The 17,598-nt window shown below is 52.8% G+C and overlaps 1 protein-coding gene across 8 annotated transcripts in view; it reads right to left on the bottom strand.

The window, feature by feature from the left end:
• COBL (cordon-bleu WH2 repeat protein) overlaps positions 1 to 17,598 on the bottom strand; it is a 204,903-nt gene that overhangs the window by 11,946 nt on the left and 175,359 nt on the right. For all 8 annotated transcript variants that reach the window (XM_047754249.1, XM_047754245.1, XM_047754242.1 and 5 more), the window contains 3 exons: positions 16,932 to 17,241; positions 3,708 to 3,805; positions 540 to 2,359 (listed from right to left, as the gene is read on the bottom strand). In XM_047754249.1, coding sequence (XP_047610205.1) covers positions 540 to 2,359; positions 3,708 to 3,805; positions 16,932 to 17,241 — 2,228 coding nt within the window. The remainder of the gene's footprint in view (positions 1 to 539; positions 2,360 to 3,707; positions 3,806 to 16,931; positions 17,242 to 17,598) is intronic.

The raw sequence follows: 17,598 nt of genomic DNA on the forward strand, positions 1-17,598 counted from the left end.
GGGGCCTGGGGCCCCACTAGCAGGCAGTGTGGCCCTCGGTTTCCTCACCTGGGGAGTGGAGGACACGGCTCCTGATCCCACTGCTGCCGTAGCGCTTACTTAGCATCGGCAGGGTGACCAGTGCCCAGACGAGGCGGGAAGTGTCATGCGGTTGTCCCCAGCTTACTGCAGGGTGACCGTCCTCCACCACTGAAAACGGGGGGAGCGGGAGCAGTGGCCTGGCCTGAGTCTCCAGCTACCCACTGGTTCAGGGGCCAGGTATGGAGGGTCCACACCCCCGTCCAAGTAAAGGCTATTTGTTGGCAACGTCTTTCCCCAGGGCAGTCTGGGCCGAAAAGGCAGTGTGGACAAGCCCAAAGCCTTGACCAAGCTTGGGTCTCCTTAACGGCTCTAGTCGAACAATTCTGCAGGCAGTGAGACAGAAATCTAGGGTAAGGTGAAGCCTCTTCCTTTAGCCGCATTCCCAGCCTGGCCCTCCCCGCCTCTGGTGCCACCTAAGGTCTGGATCTGAGCGTGGGTGGGGGGCCCCATGACTTCACCTTGCGAAGCCTGTCCTTCCCTCCTGCCGAGTGGATGGCCTCCATCAGGGCACTGTGCAGGGATGTGTCTTTCGGGGCTGGCCTCTGGACCACAGGTCTGAATTTCTTCTTTGGCCCAAAGATGCTGGCTGGCAGTGTACCATCGGCTTCAAGGACCCCTGTGCTTAGCAGACTGGGCTTTTCCTCCGGTGTGCGGGGCTCCCGACCGGGGTGGCTATGTGTGACAGACACTCTTGGAGGGTGAGGAGGCTCACTGTGGAGGGGGACCCACCGGGAGCCATTCACCAGGGCCCGGCCGGAAGTCTGCTCAGCCCCTGAGCAAGGTGGCAGGGGCTTTGTCTCTCCCGGTGTGCACGTGGGGTCGGATGCAGAGCTGGATCTGTGGTTCCTGGTGCTTTGCTTTCCGCTGAGATCACAGCTCTGTGCTACAGAGACCTGCTCCCTCTGGGAAGCCGTGCCCAGAGGTGCGTGGGAACCTCGGTGGGTGCCGGCGGGACAGTCTCGAGTAGACGACTTTCCGTGAGGGCAGCTGCCTTGCCTTCCGGGAGGGGCTCCTGCTGCTGAATCCCCTTCGTCAGGCCCGTCCGGGCACAGGCTGTGGGAGGGACCATCTAGCCACGGGGAGAGCGGTCCAGTTCGCTCTGGGGCTCGGCCTTCCCACGTCTTCTGGGCATTATCACGCTTCCTCCCCACGTCGGGGTGGACTTTTGGGGTCCCTATCCGCTTGGCAATGGCAGAGGCCACGTACTGACTGGACGTTCTCCTCTGAGGCTTGAGAAAGGGGACGTCTGCAGTGTTAGCTGCTGGCACTTTCACGGGACAAGGGGCTGCCTGGGGTGGCCTGCTTCTCCCCTCGTCTGGAGGTCTCCCATCTTCCGGATGGGTGGCCTGGGGCCGGGGCACTGTCACTTTGGGGTCTGGGGAGGTGGGCTCTGATCTGAGTCTGCTTTCCTGAGGTTGCGGTTTCGTGGGCGTCGGGGGGGTGGGGGTCCCCGTGGCCGAGCGCTCTGTGGGCCAGCCAGAGTGTTTTTCTATAGAGCTGGACCTCCAGAATTCTTTGACTTTTCCAATGGGTGGGGTTTCTGCTTCCACGGTGGGCGAGGCGGGGACGATGGTCCTGCCCGTGCTTGCGTGGGGGTTCACCAGGTTCCCCAGCTCGTCGATCTTAATGGCACCGGTCGACAAGGAAGCTCCCCGGTCATAACATCTCATTTCTGATTTTGGGGGGACAATTTTATATGTTGTGAGGCCATATTTCAGCCCATAACTCCCCCTGGGGTGCTGGCCTCTTTGATACCAGGACAGTGGTGTCAAGGTCCCGTTTTTATCTTCGCCGTCCCTCTCCCTTTGGAGCTGCGAGTCCTCCCCCCGGGCAGCCGGCATCCTCCCACCGCAGGTAGCGCGGGGCCCGGTGTCTTTCTGCTTCCCGTTCAGGTTGTGTGTGGGAAGCGCCGACGCCGAAGCTGCTTCGGGCCCCATTTTTGGGGGATCCCCATCCTGCCGGCTGTTGGGTGAGGCTGCTCTGATTTCTCTCCCACGGTCCTGGGAAGGGGCAGAGGAGCCGGGCCCTGCTTCTCGGCTCAGGGGCAGCTGGGCCTTCCTGCCGGCCGCGCTCCCCATGTCAAAGGAGCCGGCGTTGTTGTTTCTGTTGGAAAATGACCCCGAGTCCACGGGATCTTCTAGAACCTCCCCAATGAACGTCACCGGGATTGCCTCAGCATCGCCGTTGGGGCTGGCGGCATCTTGTGGGCAGCGACTGGACACACCGGGTACAGAGCTGGTGAGGGAGCTCGAGTCGGTGTCATAACTCTCTTCCATTTCTGCAAGAAGCACAGCACAGGTCACAGGCGGGCACTGCTCCCGTCTCCCCCTCCAGTGAGACCACACCCTGGGACTTTGATTTCCCGGAGGTTCCTTTGGGGTAAGCTATTTAAGGTGTCTTTTGGGGTTGTCATCTCCACTCGTGGGACTCAACAGAGAAACTGTCTGCAGATCCAAGGTGCCTGGAGGTGAGGTTCTAAGTGCCAACATCTTTCACTTAACAAACTGACCTCTAGGTCCAGGCCCCCGGTAAATGCTGCCCCAGGACAGGGCAGGAAGGCGGACTGGGGGTTTTTACTGCAGCTTGCGCTTGTTCACCAGAAGCACCACACAATCTATGGGACAACTTGCTCTCGCTTTGCTTTTTTTTAAAGGCTGCAGCTGCAGCATATCGAAGTTCCCGGGCCAGCGACAGAATCTAAAATGCAGATGCAACCTATGCCACAGCTGCCACAATGCTGGATCCTTAACCTATGACACAGGGCCGGGGATAGAAACGGCACCTCGGCAGTGACTGGGGCTGCTGCGCTCAGATTCTTAACACACCGCACCACGGCGGGAGGTCCTTGCTTTGCTTCTTCAGAGGCAGAGGACCAAACCTCGAGCACATCAGAATTAGCCCTGAAGGATGCAGTGGGTCGTGTGCGGAGCCTGAGGGATGCAGTAAGGCTGATTAAGACGTCTCAGCTCCGTCAACTACATGTGAGGAGAGAAAACTGAAAAGCGAGTCAGACCAAACTGTGGGTCCGCTCAGAGCCTGTCTCCTTCTTCCTGCTTTGCTTTAAGGTGTGGCCACTGCCTACTTGCCAGTTTATTTTCACTGTGTGCCTTTGTTTGAAAGACTTGTACACGGATCTGATCTGTGTCTGCTTGGGTCTATAACCTCGTGTCCCCAAGACACGCATGGAACGGCCCGGCTGTGAGATGCTCTCCTCTAGGGGTCGCTGTCAAGATGCTCTGGGCCGCGCGTGTTTCCCTTTGAAAGATGTGCGGGGTATGAGCAAGTTGGGGGGTGCAGGAGGCTGAATAAAGAGCCCTCTGCGTGTCCCCATTGTCCCCCTTACTCCTTTGAGGACTGGAAAACGTTTCTTCATGTGCGTCGAGTACTTTTTAATGTATAAAATCAGTATTATCCCGAGCAGGTTTTAAGCAGCTGTGCAGACCTTTGGGCAGGGCTGCTTGGCAGCGCAGATGCAGAGGCCCCTGCAGGGAGCTGGCGCCCCAGGCCGGCTCTCCCCGCCCCAAGCCGCGCTCCCTCTGCGGCGCTCTCTTCACGCGGTTGCTCGGAGTCGGTCAGGGCCACAGCCTACGGTGCAGGCGGCCGCCGGGACAGCGGCCAGGGCTCACCTTCCAGCTCACCATCCGGTTCTGCGAGGGGTTCCTGGAACCGTGCAGCCGTAAACAGGTCTTCGCCCTCGTCTGAGGCTGGTGCAGCTTCTCCACTTCTAGGGAAGAGCGAGGAGGAAGGGAGAGTGTTCATTTAGCCTGCTATTTATTTAATGTACTCTTTTCTGAAATACCTGAGGAAGGACTCATCAGACTCATGCAGCTCCACAGGTACTGGACCACTGTTGTCCTTGGAACTAGGAGACGAGACATAGGTAGTGTGTGTGTGTGTGTGTTGTATGTGCTGTGGTGTGTGATATGTGTGTATGTGTGTGATGCATGTCTGTATACATGTAGGGTGTGTGTGTGTATGGGTGTGGTTTGAGTGTGTATATATGCGTGGTATGTGTTTGGTGTGCGTATCTACGTGGTGTGTGCGTGTGTTTGGTACGTGCATGTGTGTGTGTGGCATGTGTGTATGTGTGGTGTGTAGTGTGTGTGGCGAGTGTGTGGTGTGTGCGTGTGTGGTGTGTGTGTGTGTGTGTGTGTGGTGTGTGCGTGCAGTACACAGCGATGAGCGCCACGACAGCAAACCTCCCGGCAGCAGTGACAGTGGTGACCGCCCCCTGGCCCCGTGTGCTCCCCCAGGGTCCCTCTGGGCTGTGACTGGACAGGAGGATGCGCCCAGAGCGGGGTCCACGCAGCGCCCTCTGTGCCAGGCGCAGACTTACACGCCGGGCCCCACACGAGGCTCTTGCGCAGAGTCACCCTGTGTCAAACCCCGGGAGCGGTTCCTAAGTCAGGTAGCGTCCCTGTCGCTGCTCTCACAGAGGCTGCCGAGAGGCTGAGGGTGGAGCCCTGCCCCCCCCCCCCCGACCTTCCTTATCTGTGTCCCTGGGACCGCAGCACCCAGGAAACAGTCTGACAGCTGCCTTTGCAAGGCCTCCGGTCTCTCTCTGCTCGCTGTGCCGGGAACAGACACACGCAGGACGACTGGCTCTCCAGTCGTCCTCTCCTCTCTGCTGATCGTTGACACGGAGGACCAATTGCCATCGTTACGCGTCAGCCCAGACGATGCGGCGTGAACTAGGCTGTGTACTGCCCTCACTGACGCAGCAAAGTTTGCGTTCCAGTGAACGCGTCCTTCGTACTTGGCGACTGTGTCCCTTCGGAGTTAGGAAGTGGTTCCCAGATGCGTCTCGGCTAATGTCCTCCGACAAGTCAGGCCAAGAGGGTTGGTTGAGACCTATTTTAACAACGACCACAGGAGACGCGAGGCTGCCTTTCCTGTGGCAATGATTATAGTTGTGTTCTTCTTTTCCTTGGAATGTGATGGTTTAAATATATTTAGTTCAAATATTCAGAAAACTATATGGCAGAAAAAATGGAAAGTGCTTTATTTTATAGAGTATTGGAAATGGGAAATTGCACTTTTCAAATGCTGGCTCTTAGATTAAAACACAAAAAGCTCAGCGAAACAAAATTATGTATGCATACACTGTTCTGTCAAAGTATTTGCCTTTCTTTCAGAGTATGCTAAGTCACCTGTTCTGTGGGAACAGAATATTAATGAGAATTAAAAATAATTAAAAATCCCGCTGATACTATTGTTTTATAAATATTAAACTAGAGAAAGAAAATCTTCTCAAGCTCAACAGGTCTGAGACGCTCATGCTTGTTGCTGCTGGTTTTAACTGGAAAGCAATGTGTACGTGTGTATCGAGAAGCAAAAACATAGCTTGAACGTTGTAGGAACTCTGGTTCATTAGCCTCTCTTTTGATTATTTGCCTTAAGAAAATAATTCTGTGGAAGAAAAAATATAAACAGCACCACGTTCCATCCTCCTCCTGGGGAGGTCTCGACAGCTTCTGGCCGTCCGTCGCGGTATCAGTACGATGAGTATGACGTCTGGATGGAAACGGATCCGTGCCCGAGCCCGCATGTCACGTGGAGAAATCAAGACATACGGATACGGAGTTCCCATTGTGGCTCAGCAGGTTAAGAACCGGACATTGTGTCGGTGAGGACGCAGGCTCATTCCCTGCCTCGCTCAGTGGGTTAAGGATCTGGCGTTGCCACAAGCTGCAGTGTAGGTCACAGACGAGGCTCAGATCTGGCGTTGCTGTGGCTGTGGTGTAGGCTGGCAGCTGCAGCTCCTGTTCAGCCCCCAGCCTGGGAACTTCCATTTGCTGCAGGTGTCGGTGTAAAAAGAAAAAAACAGAAAAGAAACAGATTCCTCGAGGAACTCCTGGTGATCTAAACGGAGCTCGTGTTAAGGGACAAGGACAGGGCGGAGAGCAAGACACCACTGCCAACCAGGGCGACGTGTTGAAAGGGACGCATCACGGCAAATAACTCATCCTTTTTCTTTCAGAGGACGCTCATTTTGGTACAAAGCAGCTTGGGTGATTAGGTGATTTTTTTTTTTAATGGGCAACATTTAAAATGATGCTTTGGTTCTGTAATGAACACTAATTCTTTTTTGAAGAGTAGTTCACTTCAAAAAAAACCTTATGGTTACCAAAGGGGAAACGTGGTGGGGTGTATCTACACTTAGGAGTTTGGGATTAACCGAGAGACCTTCCGCATATGAAATAATCAACAAGGACCCGGAGCGAGGAGAGCACGGGGAGCGCTCTCCTCAGCGTTCTGTGATAACCTGTGTGGGAAGGACGGAACCTGGAAAGAGTGATGCATGTCCACGTGTAACTGGATCGCTTTGCTCTATACCGGAAGCTAATACAACGTTGCAAATCCACGATATGCCAACATAAAGTAAAGGTTAAATTTAAAAAAAGAAAAGTCGTTTACACGTTGGCGACACCACGCCCAATATGCAGGGCATACTGTGTTCACAGTTGTATTTTCTGACCTGGTTCCCAGCAACCCCTGGGATCTCCTAAGCCGGCCGTGACAACCTAAATGAGCACCAGCTCAGGGCCCGAGTCTGCCCTTCGCCTCCCGGCCCCTGCCCTCCGCTCCAGCCTTCGTCACCAGGTCCGAGCATCCGTGGCCCAGCCCCAGGCTCCGGGCTCTGGCTCAGCCTCCTCCTGCATCTCGCCTCCTGTCCAGGCCCTCGTGCCCAGGTCCGGGCTTCCCTTGCTGAGTCCTCTGCCCTGTAGCTCAGCTTTCCGACCCAGCCCTTTCCTCCGCCTGCCTCCTGTACGCATCATGGATTTGCCCCAGATGCTCAGCCCACCCTCTGTGGACACCCCCCCCCCCCCCCGCCTCCCGCCGACCTGGCCTTGCTCCTGATGCCCAACGTGGGCCTGGTTCTTGGGGCCTGGCCCAGGGGCAGGGGTGGGGCAGGAGTGGACATGACATGACAGAAGCTAGTGGCTTTGGGAGTGCGTGGAGGGAGGGCAGGCCTGCCCACCGCGGCCCTGGTCCTCTGCTGGTGCTTCTTCCAAAGCTGCCGAGCATCTCTGGGGAGGGGCAAGGCGAGGCCTGTGACCACTTGGCTTCTGCAGCGGCTCCTCTCCTGACACAGGGCAGGGCCGCCACGCTCTGGGTTCTGGGTTCTGCGCTAATGGCTTACCTGGCAAAAGCCAAAACTAGTGGTGATGTGTCTCTTTTGCTTTCCAATGTCCAGCTTCAGGAGGCGAGGATTTAGCAGAATTTGCCTTTCTTTCCTCACTGACCCCGTCGACTTCCCCTCAAAGGGCGGCTAACGGGTTACAACTATGCCTCTCTGCCTCTAACAGCCAGTTTGCAGCTCTTGGTCTCTGGGCTTGGAGGGCATAATCCTGGCTCAGCGGGAAAGGCCTCAGGGTGTGTCTCTGAAGAGCCTCAGTTGGCAAGAAGCACGACCTTCCAGCTTCTAGTAAACAGGTGCTGATGCTTCGCTCCCAGGCACCATTCCTCACGCCCAACACACGCCCCCCCGGTCGAAGATATGTTTCTTACTGACACTTTGCTTTGGCTGAAGACCAAGAAAATGAAGGGCAAACAGTGCAGACATCCTGATACAGCTGCGAGGAGGAATGGACACCACCAGCAGCTTCCCTTACCCCGAGGGGGGCTCCCACGGCCGCCTGGCCCAGGGATAAAGGAAGCCTCCGGGCGAGGGGGGGCAGGGCAGCAGGGCGGGTGCCCTCGGTGGGTGGGGGCCGGCGATGGCCTCGACACCACGACCGTGGGAGAACGACCGAAGTCACATCAAATTGGCCCCCGGGAAGATGGGTGCGCTTTTTTTTTTTTTTTTTTTTTCATTTTTTGAGAAGGAAAAAAGGCCATGGGCTGATTCTGTGCCGTTCCAGCACGTGAAGTCGTTTTCCCTTTTGATGTGGCTCGGGAAAATTTCTTTAAGTACTTTATCCCATGGCAGGAAAAAAAAAAGTCTCAGAGGAAAAAGATGGCCCTTTCAGGTAGCAATTCAATTGCTGAGGACAACCAAACCCACCCATGTGATTGTAAAACCATCACTTGATAAACTAAAGGCAAGAAGCATTGGAAATTACACAGTCGATGACATACATGCCCTAACACCCTCGTTCCATTTACAAACGGTCCTTTACGCACAAAGCGTCTGAGTTCTAGAACAATGGTGTCCAACCAAAAAGGTCATATGAGCTACGTATGTAATTTAAAATCTTCTTGTAGTCACAATAAAAAAGGCAAAAAGTAATAAGCAAGCTTACTTTTCATTAAATACTTTAATTTTACTTAATTTTAATTAGTATACTCTGGCCCCACATCTAACCCAAATTATTATCAGAATTTCTGCAAGTAGTTACTGTAAAAAGATGCATTTTTTTATACTAAATTAGGTGAATATATCACACAGCACACCTCGGTCTGGGCTAGCCGCTCAGGAGCCAAAGGTGGCTGGTGGCCACTATACCCAACGGCATAGTTCTCCAAGGTCTCAAGTGTTTTAAAATGCCCCTTTGTTAGCAAAACTGCAAAGTTTCAAGTCTTAAATGTTTCTAAATGCTCTTGTGAGCATAACATTCCTGAAGGTACAAAATTGCAGGGTTCTAGAAGGCATGAAATATTTCCAAATATTTCTGTGGTCACAAAGTTACAACGTTTTAGGTTCTAGAATATATTATAAAATGGTTCTACATGCTCCTAGGGTTATAAAGTTCCCATAATTAAAAGTTTCAGGCTCTAGAATATACAAAATGTTTCTAAAGGCTGCTGCAGTCAGGGAGTTCCTTCCCATGGCTACAAAGTTGCAGAGTTCTAGAAGGTCTAAAACAACTCTAAATAGGCCCAGGCCATAGACTTCTTCTAGGTCCAAAGTTCCGTGGCTGCCAAGCCAGAACCGAGCCTCTTTCCCGTTGCCCCCCTCCCCAGGCCCTGTGCTTTCTCTGTCCCGTCAGTGTCTGGAAAGCACCCGCCCTGCAGATAACAGCGCAGTTTCTCACTTGCACAGTCCGACAGCCCTCACCTCCGCCACGCATGGACCAGTGGGGCAGAGAAGGCGCTCGGGGATTGCCAGGTGAAGGCTGGACGCCAGTAGACAGTACAGGGAGACCCCCTTCCCCTGGAGAAGCTGCAGTTTCTGTCTTTTGAGGCTCTGCACATGATTTTAGTGCGATCCTACGTTAAAAAAACCCACTTATGCAATCTGATTTACTTTTTTTTTGTCTTTTTTTGTCTTTTTGTTCTTGTTGTTGTTGTTGCTATTTCTTGGGCCGCTCCCTCGGCATATGGAAGTTCCCAGGCTAGGGGTCTAATTGGAGCTGTAGCCACCGGCCTACGCCAGAGCCACAGCAACGCGGGATCCGAGCCGCGTCTGCGACCTACACCACAGCTCACGGCAACGCCGGATCGTCAACCCACTGAGCAAGGGCAGGGACCGAACCCGCAACCTCATGGTTCCTAGTCGGACTTGTTAACCACTGCGCCACGACGGGAACTCCTGATTTACTTCTAATCGCATTCCTGTGGAACAAATGGTCCCCAAAGGGACCGCAGGATGGAGACTTTCCCAGTATTGATGCACAGGTAGATAAGTTGCTCAATTAGAGGACCGGCGCCTTCAGGATTAAGAGTGCAGAAGTAACGCCAGGTCCACTGTGACACCCCCCTGAGGAGGCAGAGGCGGCGACAGCCCTCTGCCTCTTCTTCCATCTCCCTCTCTGCATGAAAACACGTGTCTGCGTGTGTGCGTGGTTTCTTCTCGAGTGAAGATGCTGTAAGGAGTTTAATGGGGCAGCTGATCGGAGCTTAGATGCAGCATATAAGGACCCCCCCCAAATCGAGTTTCCATCCTCAGGCAGCTGTCAGTAAACAATAGCAACAACAGTAACAGTACCAGCTCTCAGTTTTCGAAGGCTGGCAACATGTCAGGCCCTAGTCTAAGCTGTGCTGCTGCAGATCTCGGCTGCACTGGCAAGAAACTGGAAGGGAGAGGTCACATCACGGCCAAGGGCATCGTTACCAGTGATGGGCTGATATGATGCCCGGCCGTCTGACCATGGATTTTTTAGCCTTCACACTGAGTGGCTCTTTAAGTATTAGGAGTGTTGGCCTGGGCCCTCCATGAAGGAAAGAGGCATCTGGAAAGAGACCTCTCAGGAAAGGTAGGCAGGGGTGACCCCCTCCTGCCCAGGGCAGGGCTGTGCAGAGGCTGTGTGCCGGCGCCTAGGACGACAGGTCACCAGCGCACGGCCGAATTCTTCCCGAAAGGAGATTATTTACTTGTACTAAGTGCAGGTGAAGACTCTGGGCATTGCTGACCCACTTACAGGGTCCAGTGTGAATTGAGGGCGTAGACTTCCTTTGGGATGAAAAATTACAACTGCATCCAGTCCAATGACTTGATGGAAAGCATGTATCGTTTTGGGGTCACAGCACCCAAAGCATATACTCCAGTCATTCCCCCCATCTTTTTTTGTGTGGGGTACATATTTATGTTTTGCTTTTATTATTTTCTTAGGTTGTATTGAAGTACAGTGGATTTGCCAGGCTGTGATAAGGCCTGTACAACAAAGTGTTTCAGTTAGACATGTACACACATCCAGTCTTGTTCAGATTCTTTACCCACAAGGATTATCACAGAATATTGGGGAGAATGCCCTGTTTTCTAGAGCAGGTCCCCTCTGGCCAGTCATTCCACGCACGTCCGTGCGCGCATGCCGGTCCCCGACCCCAGCCCATCCCTCCCCAGCCTGTCCCTTTGGCAACCGTACGTTTGTTTGCAACGTCTGTGAGTCTGTTTCTCGTCTCCAGATGAGTCCATTTGTATCCTCTTTTAAGATTCCACATATAAATCCGTCCATATGATGTTTGTCTTTCACTGTCTAGCTTCACTTAGTATGGGAATTTCTAGGTCCCTCCATGTTGCTGCAAATGCTATTATTTCATTGCTATTATTTTTATGGCTGAGTCATATTCCACTACCCAGGCACTACTGACAGTCGCCTGAACAAGGAGAGAAACTTGATTTGTTGGGAATCCTCACGAGCTGTGGAATACACCACATTTTTATCCGCTCCTCGGTCGATGGACACTTAGGTGGCTTCCACGCCGTGGCTATTGTAAATAGTGCTGCAGTGAACACTGGGGTGCAAACATCGTTTTGAATCATGGTTTTCTGCTGACAGATGCCCAGGAGTGGGGTTGCTGGATCATGTGGTAGCTCTATTTTTGGTTTTCTGAGGCTCCTCCACACCGTTTTCCTTAGTGGTTTCACCAATTTCCCTTCCCACTAACAGCGTGGGAGTTCCCTTTCTCCCCACCCTCCCCAGCAGACCAGTGTTTATACTTGAGACTTTTCCATGCACGATCTTGGCTGCCAGGACGGTAGCTGGAGCCCAGCCAAGGCTGCCCCTGAGGAAATGGTAGCCATGGCAGCAGGGATCAGGGCCTTCTAATTCAGTGTGTGAACAGGAGCCGTGCCCTTTGCCGCTGGACATGACAGTTTAAGAAAAATGCTTTCAGCCGAGGCCAACCCGACAGGCTCTCCTTGGACGGGTGGCAGGAGCTCTGGAGCAAGCTGTGCTTGTCTCCAATTTGTCAAAGGGGTACCCCAGGCAATGCCAGCCAAAGAAGTCTGGAAGACTTGGCAATCCTTGAGATAGCAGGCGGCAGAGAAAGAGAAACAGCCAAGCAAGCTCGGACTTTACAGACCTTATAAACTAGGGTCTTCGCAGGTCACAAAAGGGGCCTGCACTGTCCCCTCCAGTCCTTAATGAACCCCGGAGGAGCAGAGGGGCGGCAACAAGATAGGGCATCCTGGCAAGGCTGAAAGCCACACACACACACACATACTCTCTCTCCTTCTATTCGCTGGGGACTGGCCCCCTGGTGGAGAGTCTGCAAGCTGAGGGCGTCTGAGACGGTCGGGACGGCTTCCTTATTCATCCGAACCCACATCCCACGTGGAGAGACGCCACCTCGCTGGTCACGGCAGAGGGTCAGCTCTGCTTCCTGAGCCTCTGAAGTAGGGCATTCTGAGAATGGAGAGGCCTCGCTGTCACAGCCAGGCCCCAATCATCCCAGGAAAAACACCCCTTGTAGGGACACAGATGTCACCTGAGAATCGGCTGCAGAAACCAGGGGTCAGAACTGCACTGGGCAGAGCCAGGAGGCTGGATGCAGGGCCCAGCGGCAGACACCGCGATCGGGGTTCTGTCCTCTTCAGGTGGCCTGCCCTCCTGAAGGTGGCAGGGCGAGCCCACCGCCCACCTCTGTCGGTCTCCCCTGGGAGTGGGGGTGGGGGTGGGGGGCAGAAACCTCATCTTGTGTGTTACTGTGTCAGTCGCCGCTGCTCTTCACCGAACTCCTGTGCTCCCAGGCGGGGCTCCCATCTCTGGGGCCCCTGCCCAGGGGGCCAAGGTCAAGGCCACACCTCTGCGAACAGCGGAAGCTCTGATCACGTACCATTTCAGCTCCATCCTGGGCTGCCAGTCCCCCAGCAAGGTCCTCATCTCCCCGAACGTGACCCCTGGCCACCCTAGACACCTGAAACGGTCTGCTCCATCTCGGATCACGCTGCGGTCTCTGTCCCAGGACCCTGCCCCCCGCAGCCTTCACTGCCTCTTTGCTGGCCAGGCTCTCAAGGCCCCGCTCTGCACAGAGCACATCAGTCAGATGGCCTTCATTCATCAAGCCCAGGATAGTCTCTCGGATCCGAGGTGTGTGTGTGTAGATGCCTCGGGGGGGATACTGCAGGGGGTGAGCCATAGGATAGCATCTCCCAGACGACCCCTCGGGGGAACACTCATTCTAAAGGACATTGAAAGAAGAAAGAAGGCATGGTACATATATACGATGGAATACGACTCAGCCGTACAAAGAACAAGATAATGCCATTTGCAGCAACATGGATGGACCTAGAGGTGATCATACGAAGTGAACTAAGTCCGAGAAAGACCAATACGGTATGATATCACTTACATGTGGAACCTAAAAATATGATACAAATGAACTTATTTCCAAAACAGAAAGAGACCCACATAGAAAACAAACTTACGGCTGCCAACGGGGAAGGAAGGAGGGTAAATTAGGAGGTTGTGATGAACAGAAACACACGGCTCTTATAGGAAACAGGTAACCGACAAAGATGTGCCACACAGCACAGGGGACCCTACTCGATATTTTGTAATAACCTATAACGGAAAAGAGTCTGAAAAATAATATACATATGTACAGACACACACACACACACATTGGAATTACTGTGCTATACACCTAAAACTAACATGATATTGCAGGTCAACTGCACTTGAATAGAATTTAAAAAAGCTGGCAATGCAGAGGAGAAAATTTAGACAGGCTGCTTTGCTGAGAATCCGTAAGAGACTCTGTATCCTCCTCTTACAAGAGAGGAGTACAGCCCTTCCCAAGTTTGTTGTGAAGAGATGTTTTTCAAGAAAGACATCGCAGTAAATCCCAGAGTAGCTGCAGCAACCCTCCCAGGTTGGCAGGCGAGTGCGAGTGTGCCAGAGGAAGGCCAAGGCCTCCAGCCTGCAGTAGAGTGCGCGTCTGGAGCAGGCTCGCCCAGCATGCAGGTGTGTTTCGTTTGGCCTCAATGTTTGACTTGGTTGCCAAGATTTACAGTTTGGGAGACCTCACATGAAATTCTAGATTTCTGGCTTCTCCTCAAAACCCGGCCGCACCAGGCCTGTAAGCCCCCGGGCAGCAGCTGGAAGGGGGCAGGAGGCGTGGGATGCTCTTTAAAGAAAACGTGTGCTCCCCACCGCTCTCTGTGGCCTCTGAGTTTGGAACCCCAGCTTTACACCGTAGGGAATGCTTTTAAATAATGTTGTGATTGATTAAAACTACGCATTTGGACACTAAGATGGGGTTCGCCATGCTCAAGTCTCTGAGTATGTCTAATTTGTCTCTGGGGATAAGCCTTGTTTTTTTTTTTTTTTTTAAATAAAACAACACAGGAGTTCCAGATGCAGCTTAATGGTTAAGAACCTTATGTTGTCTCTGTGAGGATGTGGGTTTGACTGCTGGTCCTGCACAGGGGGTTAAGGATCCCATGTTGCTGAGGCTGTGGTGCAGGCCTGAAGCTGCAACTCCAATTCGAACCCTGGCCCAGGACCTTCCAGATGCCACAGGTGCAGCTGTAGAAACAAAATAAAAACAACAAAAACCCCCCAAACAACTACAGTCATTCTATGCAAATAATGGGCTGAGGGTTGATCCCAACTCTGGGACAAACAACAGCACAGACAGGGCTGAGGCTCAGAAATCATCTTCGCCTTCATTTGACGCTGGACCCCAGAGGGGGCCAGTGAACGGCCGCAAAGTCGTGGCGCTCAGGCTCCTGCGTGAGCCGTGGTGACTCTGACGCTGGGTCCCACCCACCGCTACATAACAGGTACGGAGCGTGTGCAGGGCGCTGGGTAGCTCCCACACCTAAGACAGGTAGGGGGCACTACCTGCATGTGGGTAAGCTCGACTTGAGGCTCAGCAACATCAAAAGGACTCCTTCAGGCCCAGCAACTCGTCAGTGGCCGTGGGATCCCATGTGGGCCTGTCAGGGTCCAGAGCGCCCTCCCCGCACCGTCCGTGCTGCTCTCAGCTTCAGTGGCATCCCAGACACCAGGGCAGGAAAACACACCTGGCTCCCTGTTTGGATAAAGCATCAGCTTCCAAAGACCCCATGGTTATCCTGGTCGTGGCCATTGATGTATTTGAGCAGAAATCGGCAAGATTTTCCATCCAGGTCAGGACCAGCGAAGTCCACTAGGCACCTCATCTGAATGTCGGTGGGCACCGAGGTGACAGGTCCGATCGGTTTCAGACATCGAGCTCGGTGTGTGCCAGCCCGGAGCCCTAACCACCTGAACAGATCTGAGAATAAGCGTAAAGCCCTCTCCTTATTTCCAACGGGCGGTGCAGGAAAAGCTGTGGTTCCCTCTCAATCAGTCCAGGCCACCCCAGCTCAAGGCATTCCACGTGGGGCAGACACAAAGTGCGCCAACCACCAGCTTCGCAATTTCCTGTCTAATAAAATCCCAGCTTGGCCTTGGGACGGTCCTTGCGATGACGTTATCCTTCACCGTTACTAGAGGGTGGGTACAGCCACCTGGGAAATGCTCATGATGAGCCGTCAGGTAAAAATAAACCAAAGTAGAAGATCACTGACACATGGTGACATTAACCGGACAAAGACGACTAAGCGCGAGTGAACAAAGCTGAAACTAAACACGAGAAACACGAAGGCATTCATTCATTTTGGGGATTGACTTATGCTTTAAAAAATGATTCTATTTTACTTCTGTTATGGTTCTAAAACATGATGTGGCTGGTTCTTAAAATTATCTAAAAGATTAAAAAAAAAAAAAAAAAGGATGGACTGGGGAGAATTAGCCTGCCTTTCTGCACAAGGATAAAGAAAGGAGTGATGACAGCATAGAGATAAACAAAGACTGGGGAAAGACGTCAAGAGACAGACAGGTGTGTGTATAGGAACCTGATACATGACCAACGTGGAAGTAGGACTCTGTGGGAAAAAGAGATGCCTCCTTCACGCCACACCTGAAAATGAGCTCCAAGAGCCCAAATGTGAGAAAGCAACACAACGTTTTATAAGAAATTCAGGGAAACTTTGGTCCTCTGGAGTATGAGTAGGATCTCTTAAATATTCAAATATCATATACATTCAGGAGAAAAAGGACTGATTTGACAATATTCAAGTCAAAGAATTTTTTTTTTTTCTTTTTGGCCACCTTGCAGCATATGGAATTCCTGCGTCAGCCACAGCTGCAACAACACAGGATCCTTAACCCACTGTGCTGGGCCAGGAAGCGAACCTGCATCCCAAAGCTGTAGAGACACCACAGATGCCACTGTACCACAGTGGGAACTCCAATTTTTATAGAACAAAACAAAACAAATTTTTTCAACAAAAACTGAATTGAAAGTTATATTCAAGCCACAGTCTTAGGGACCTTGTATAAATAACCAACTGAGGAGAAAATAATCATTAAAAAGAGAAGTAATATTCCATTTAAGAAAAAACAAAGGAGTTCCCTGGTGGCTCAGGGGGTTAAGGATCAAGCATTGTCACTGTTGCAGCTCGGGTCGCTCTGTAGCAAGGGTTTGGCTCCTGTTCCGGGAACGTCCACAAACTGTGGGCATGGCCAAAAAAGCTCTGAAAAGACAATTCATGGAAGAGGAAATGGAATTGCTGATGCACATGTTCCAAGACGCTCAGCCTGACTAACCCGAGGGTTGCATTGTAAAGCCACACGAAATGCCATTTGGCGCCTCCCTACCTGACTACAGTCCTTAAGATGCCTGCCCATCCCATGTATTGGTGTGGCTGTGCAGTGGCCGGCTGGAGGGCACGCACACCAGATTTTGGAGAGCAATTTGCCAATATTCCAAAGAGTTGAAGATGAGTTTTTTTTTTTTTTTCTTCCTGAAGGTCTAATAATTTCTCTTTTAGGAAACTCCGTATAAATGGAGACATAGGTACAACTTGCTCATTGGTGCCAGCGGTGAAAAACCAGAACCACCAAGGTGTCTGTTAATTAAAAAATGGATACATAAGTGAACTAACAGCACGTCCATCCTCATGGATAAAGCTGAGACACGCGAGGTTGAGTGGAGAGGTACACTCAGCATGTGGAGCCATTTATAAAAGGCGTAAAAACAAACGAGCCAAGACTAGGTGTTATTTACAAATATCCGTGTACGTAGAAGCGGCTGGAAGCCTAGGATGACCAGACCCCGGTCAGGGTATGTGACCTTGCTGAGGGCGCCTGGCTCCCGGCTGGCCCGCCTGGCGCTGCTGGCACAGGCCCCCTCCCGGCCGCCCCGGGACTCACCTGGGAGGCCAGGTCTCAGAACTGCTTCTGTCCCACGAGGGGCTCCGAGGGGGGCCCAGGCCCGGGGTTCCCACCAGGTCCTGGTCGCTGCAGTCTTCCTGGTCCGGGGCCCACTTCTCTTTGGACTTGGCGCTGTCATGCTGGGAGTCCAGAGAGATGATGTCCGATGGGGAGCTGATGACGCCGGAGTCCTCCGTGGTGTCCTCGGACGCCAAGCAGCTGCCGACGGACACGGTCTCTTCCGCCTCCGGTGGCATGGGCGGGACCCCGCCCACACCTCGGGGGCTGTCGGGCGCCAGGGGCAGGCTCCCTGGACGAGACACGGCAAGAGCAGGTCAGCCAGCGCCCAGGGGCTCCCCGCCACCAGACTCGGGTGCAGTCCGGGCTTGGGGCGCCAGGGAGGGTCCGCTCAGACACAGCAGCTGCCAGGCAGCACTTTGACTGGGAAGAACCCCCAAGCGGACGTGACTGAGAGCAACAGACCCCCTCAAAAATCAGTGTATTTTGAATTGATCTTGTGAATTTTTATCCTGTATGTGACTACGGGCCAACATTAAAAAGTTCAGACAATGTCACGACAAAATGAGGAAAGACACACTTAATTTGTCTAGTCTGACCCTTGGTTTAAAAGAAGTTTTGTTTTGGGGGGTTTTTTGGGCCACATTTC

The sequence above is a fragment of the Phacochoerus africanus genome, chromosome 11 (assembly GCF_016906955.1).
Source record: "Phacochoerus africanus isolate WHEZ1 chromosome 11, ROS_Pafr_v1, whole genome shotgun sequence".
NCBI lineage: Eukaryota > Metazoa > Chordata > Mammalia > Artiodactyla > Suidae > Phacochoerus > Phacochoerus africanus.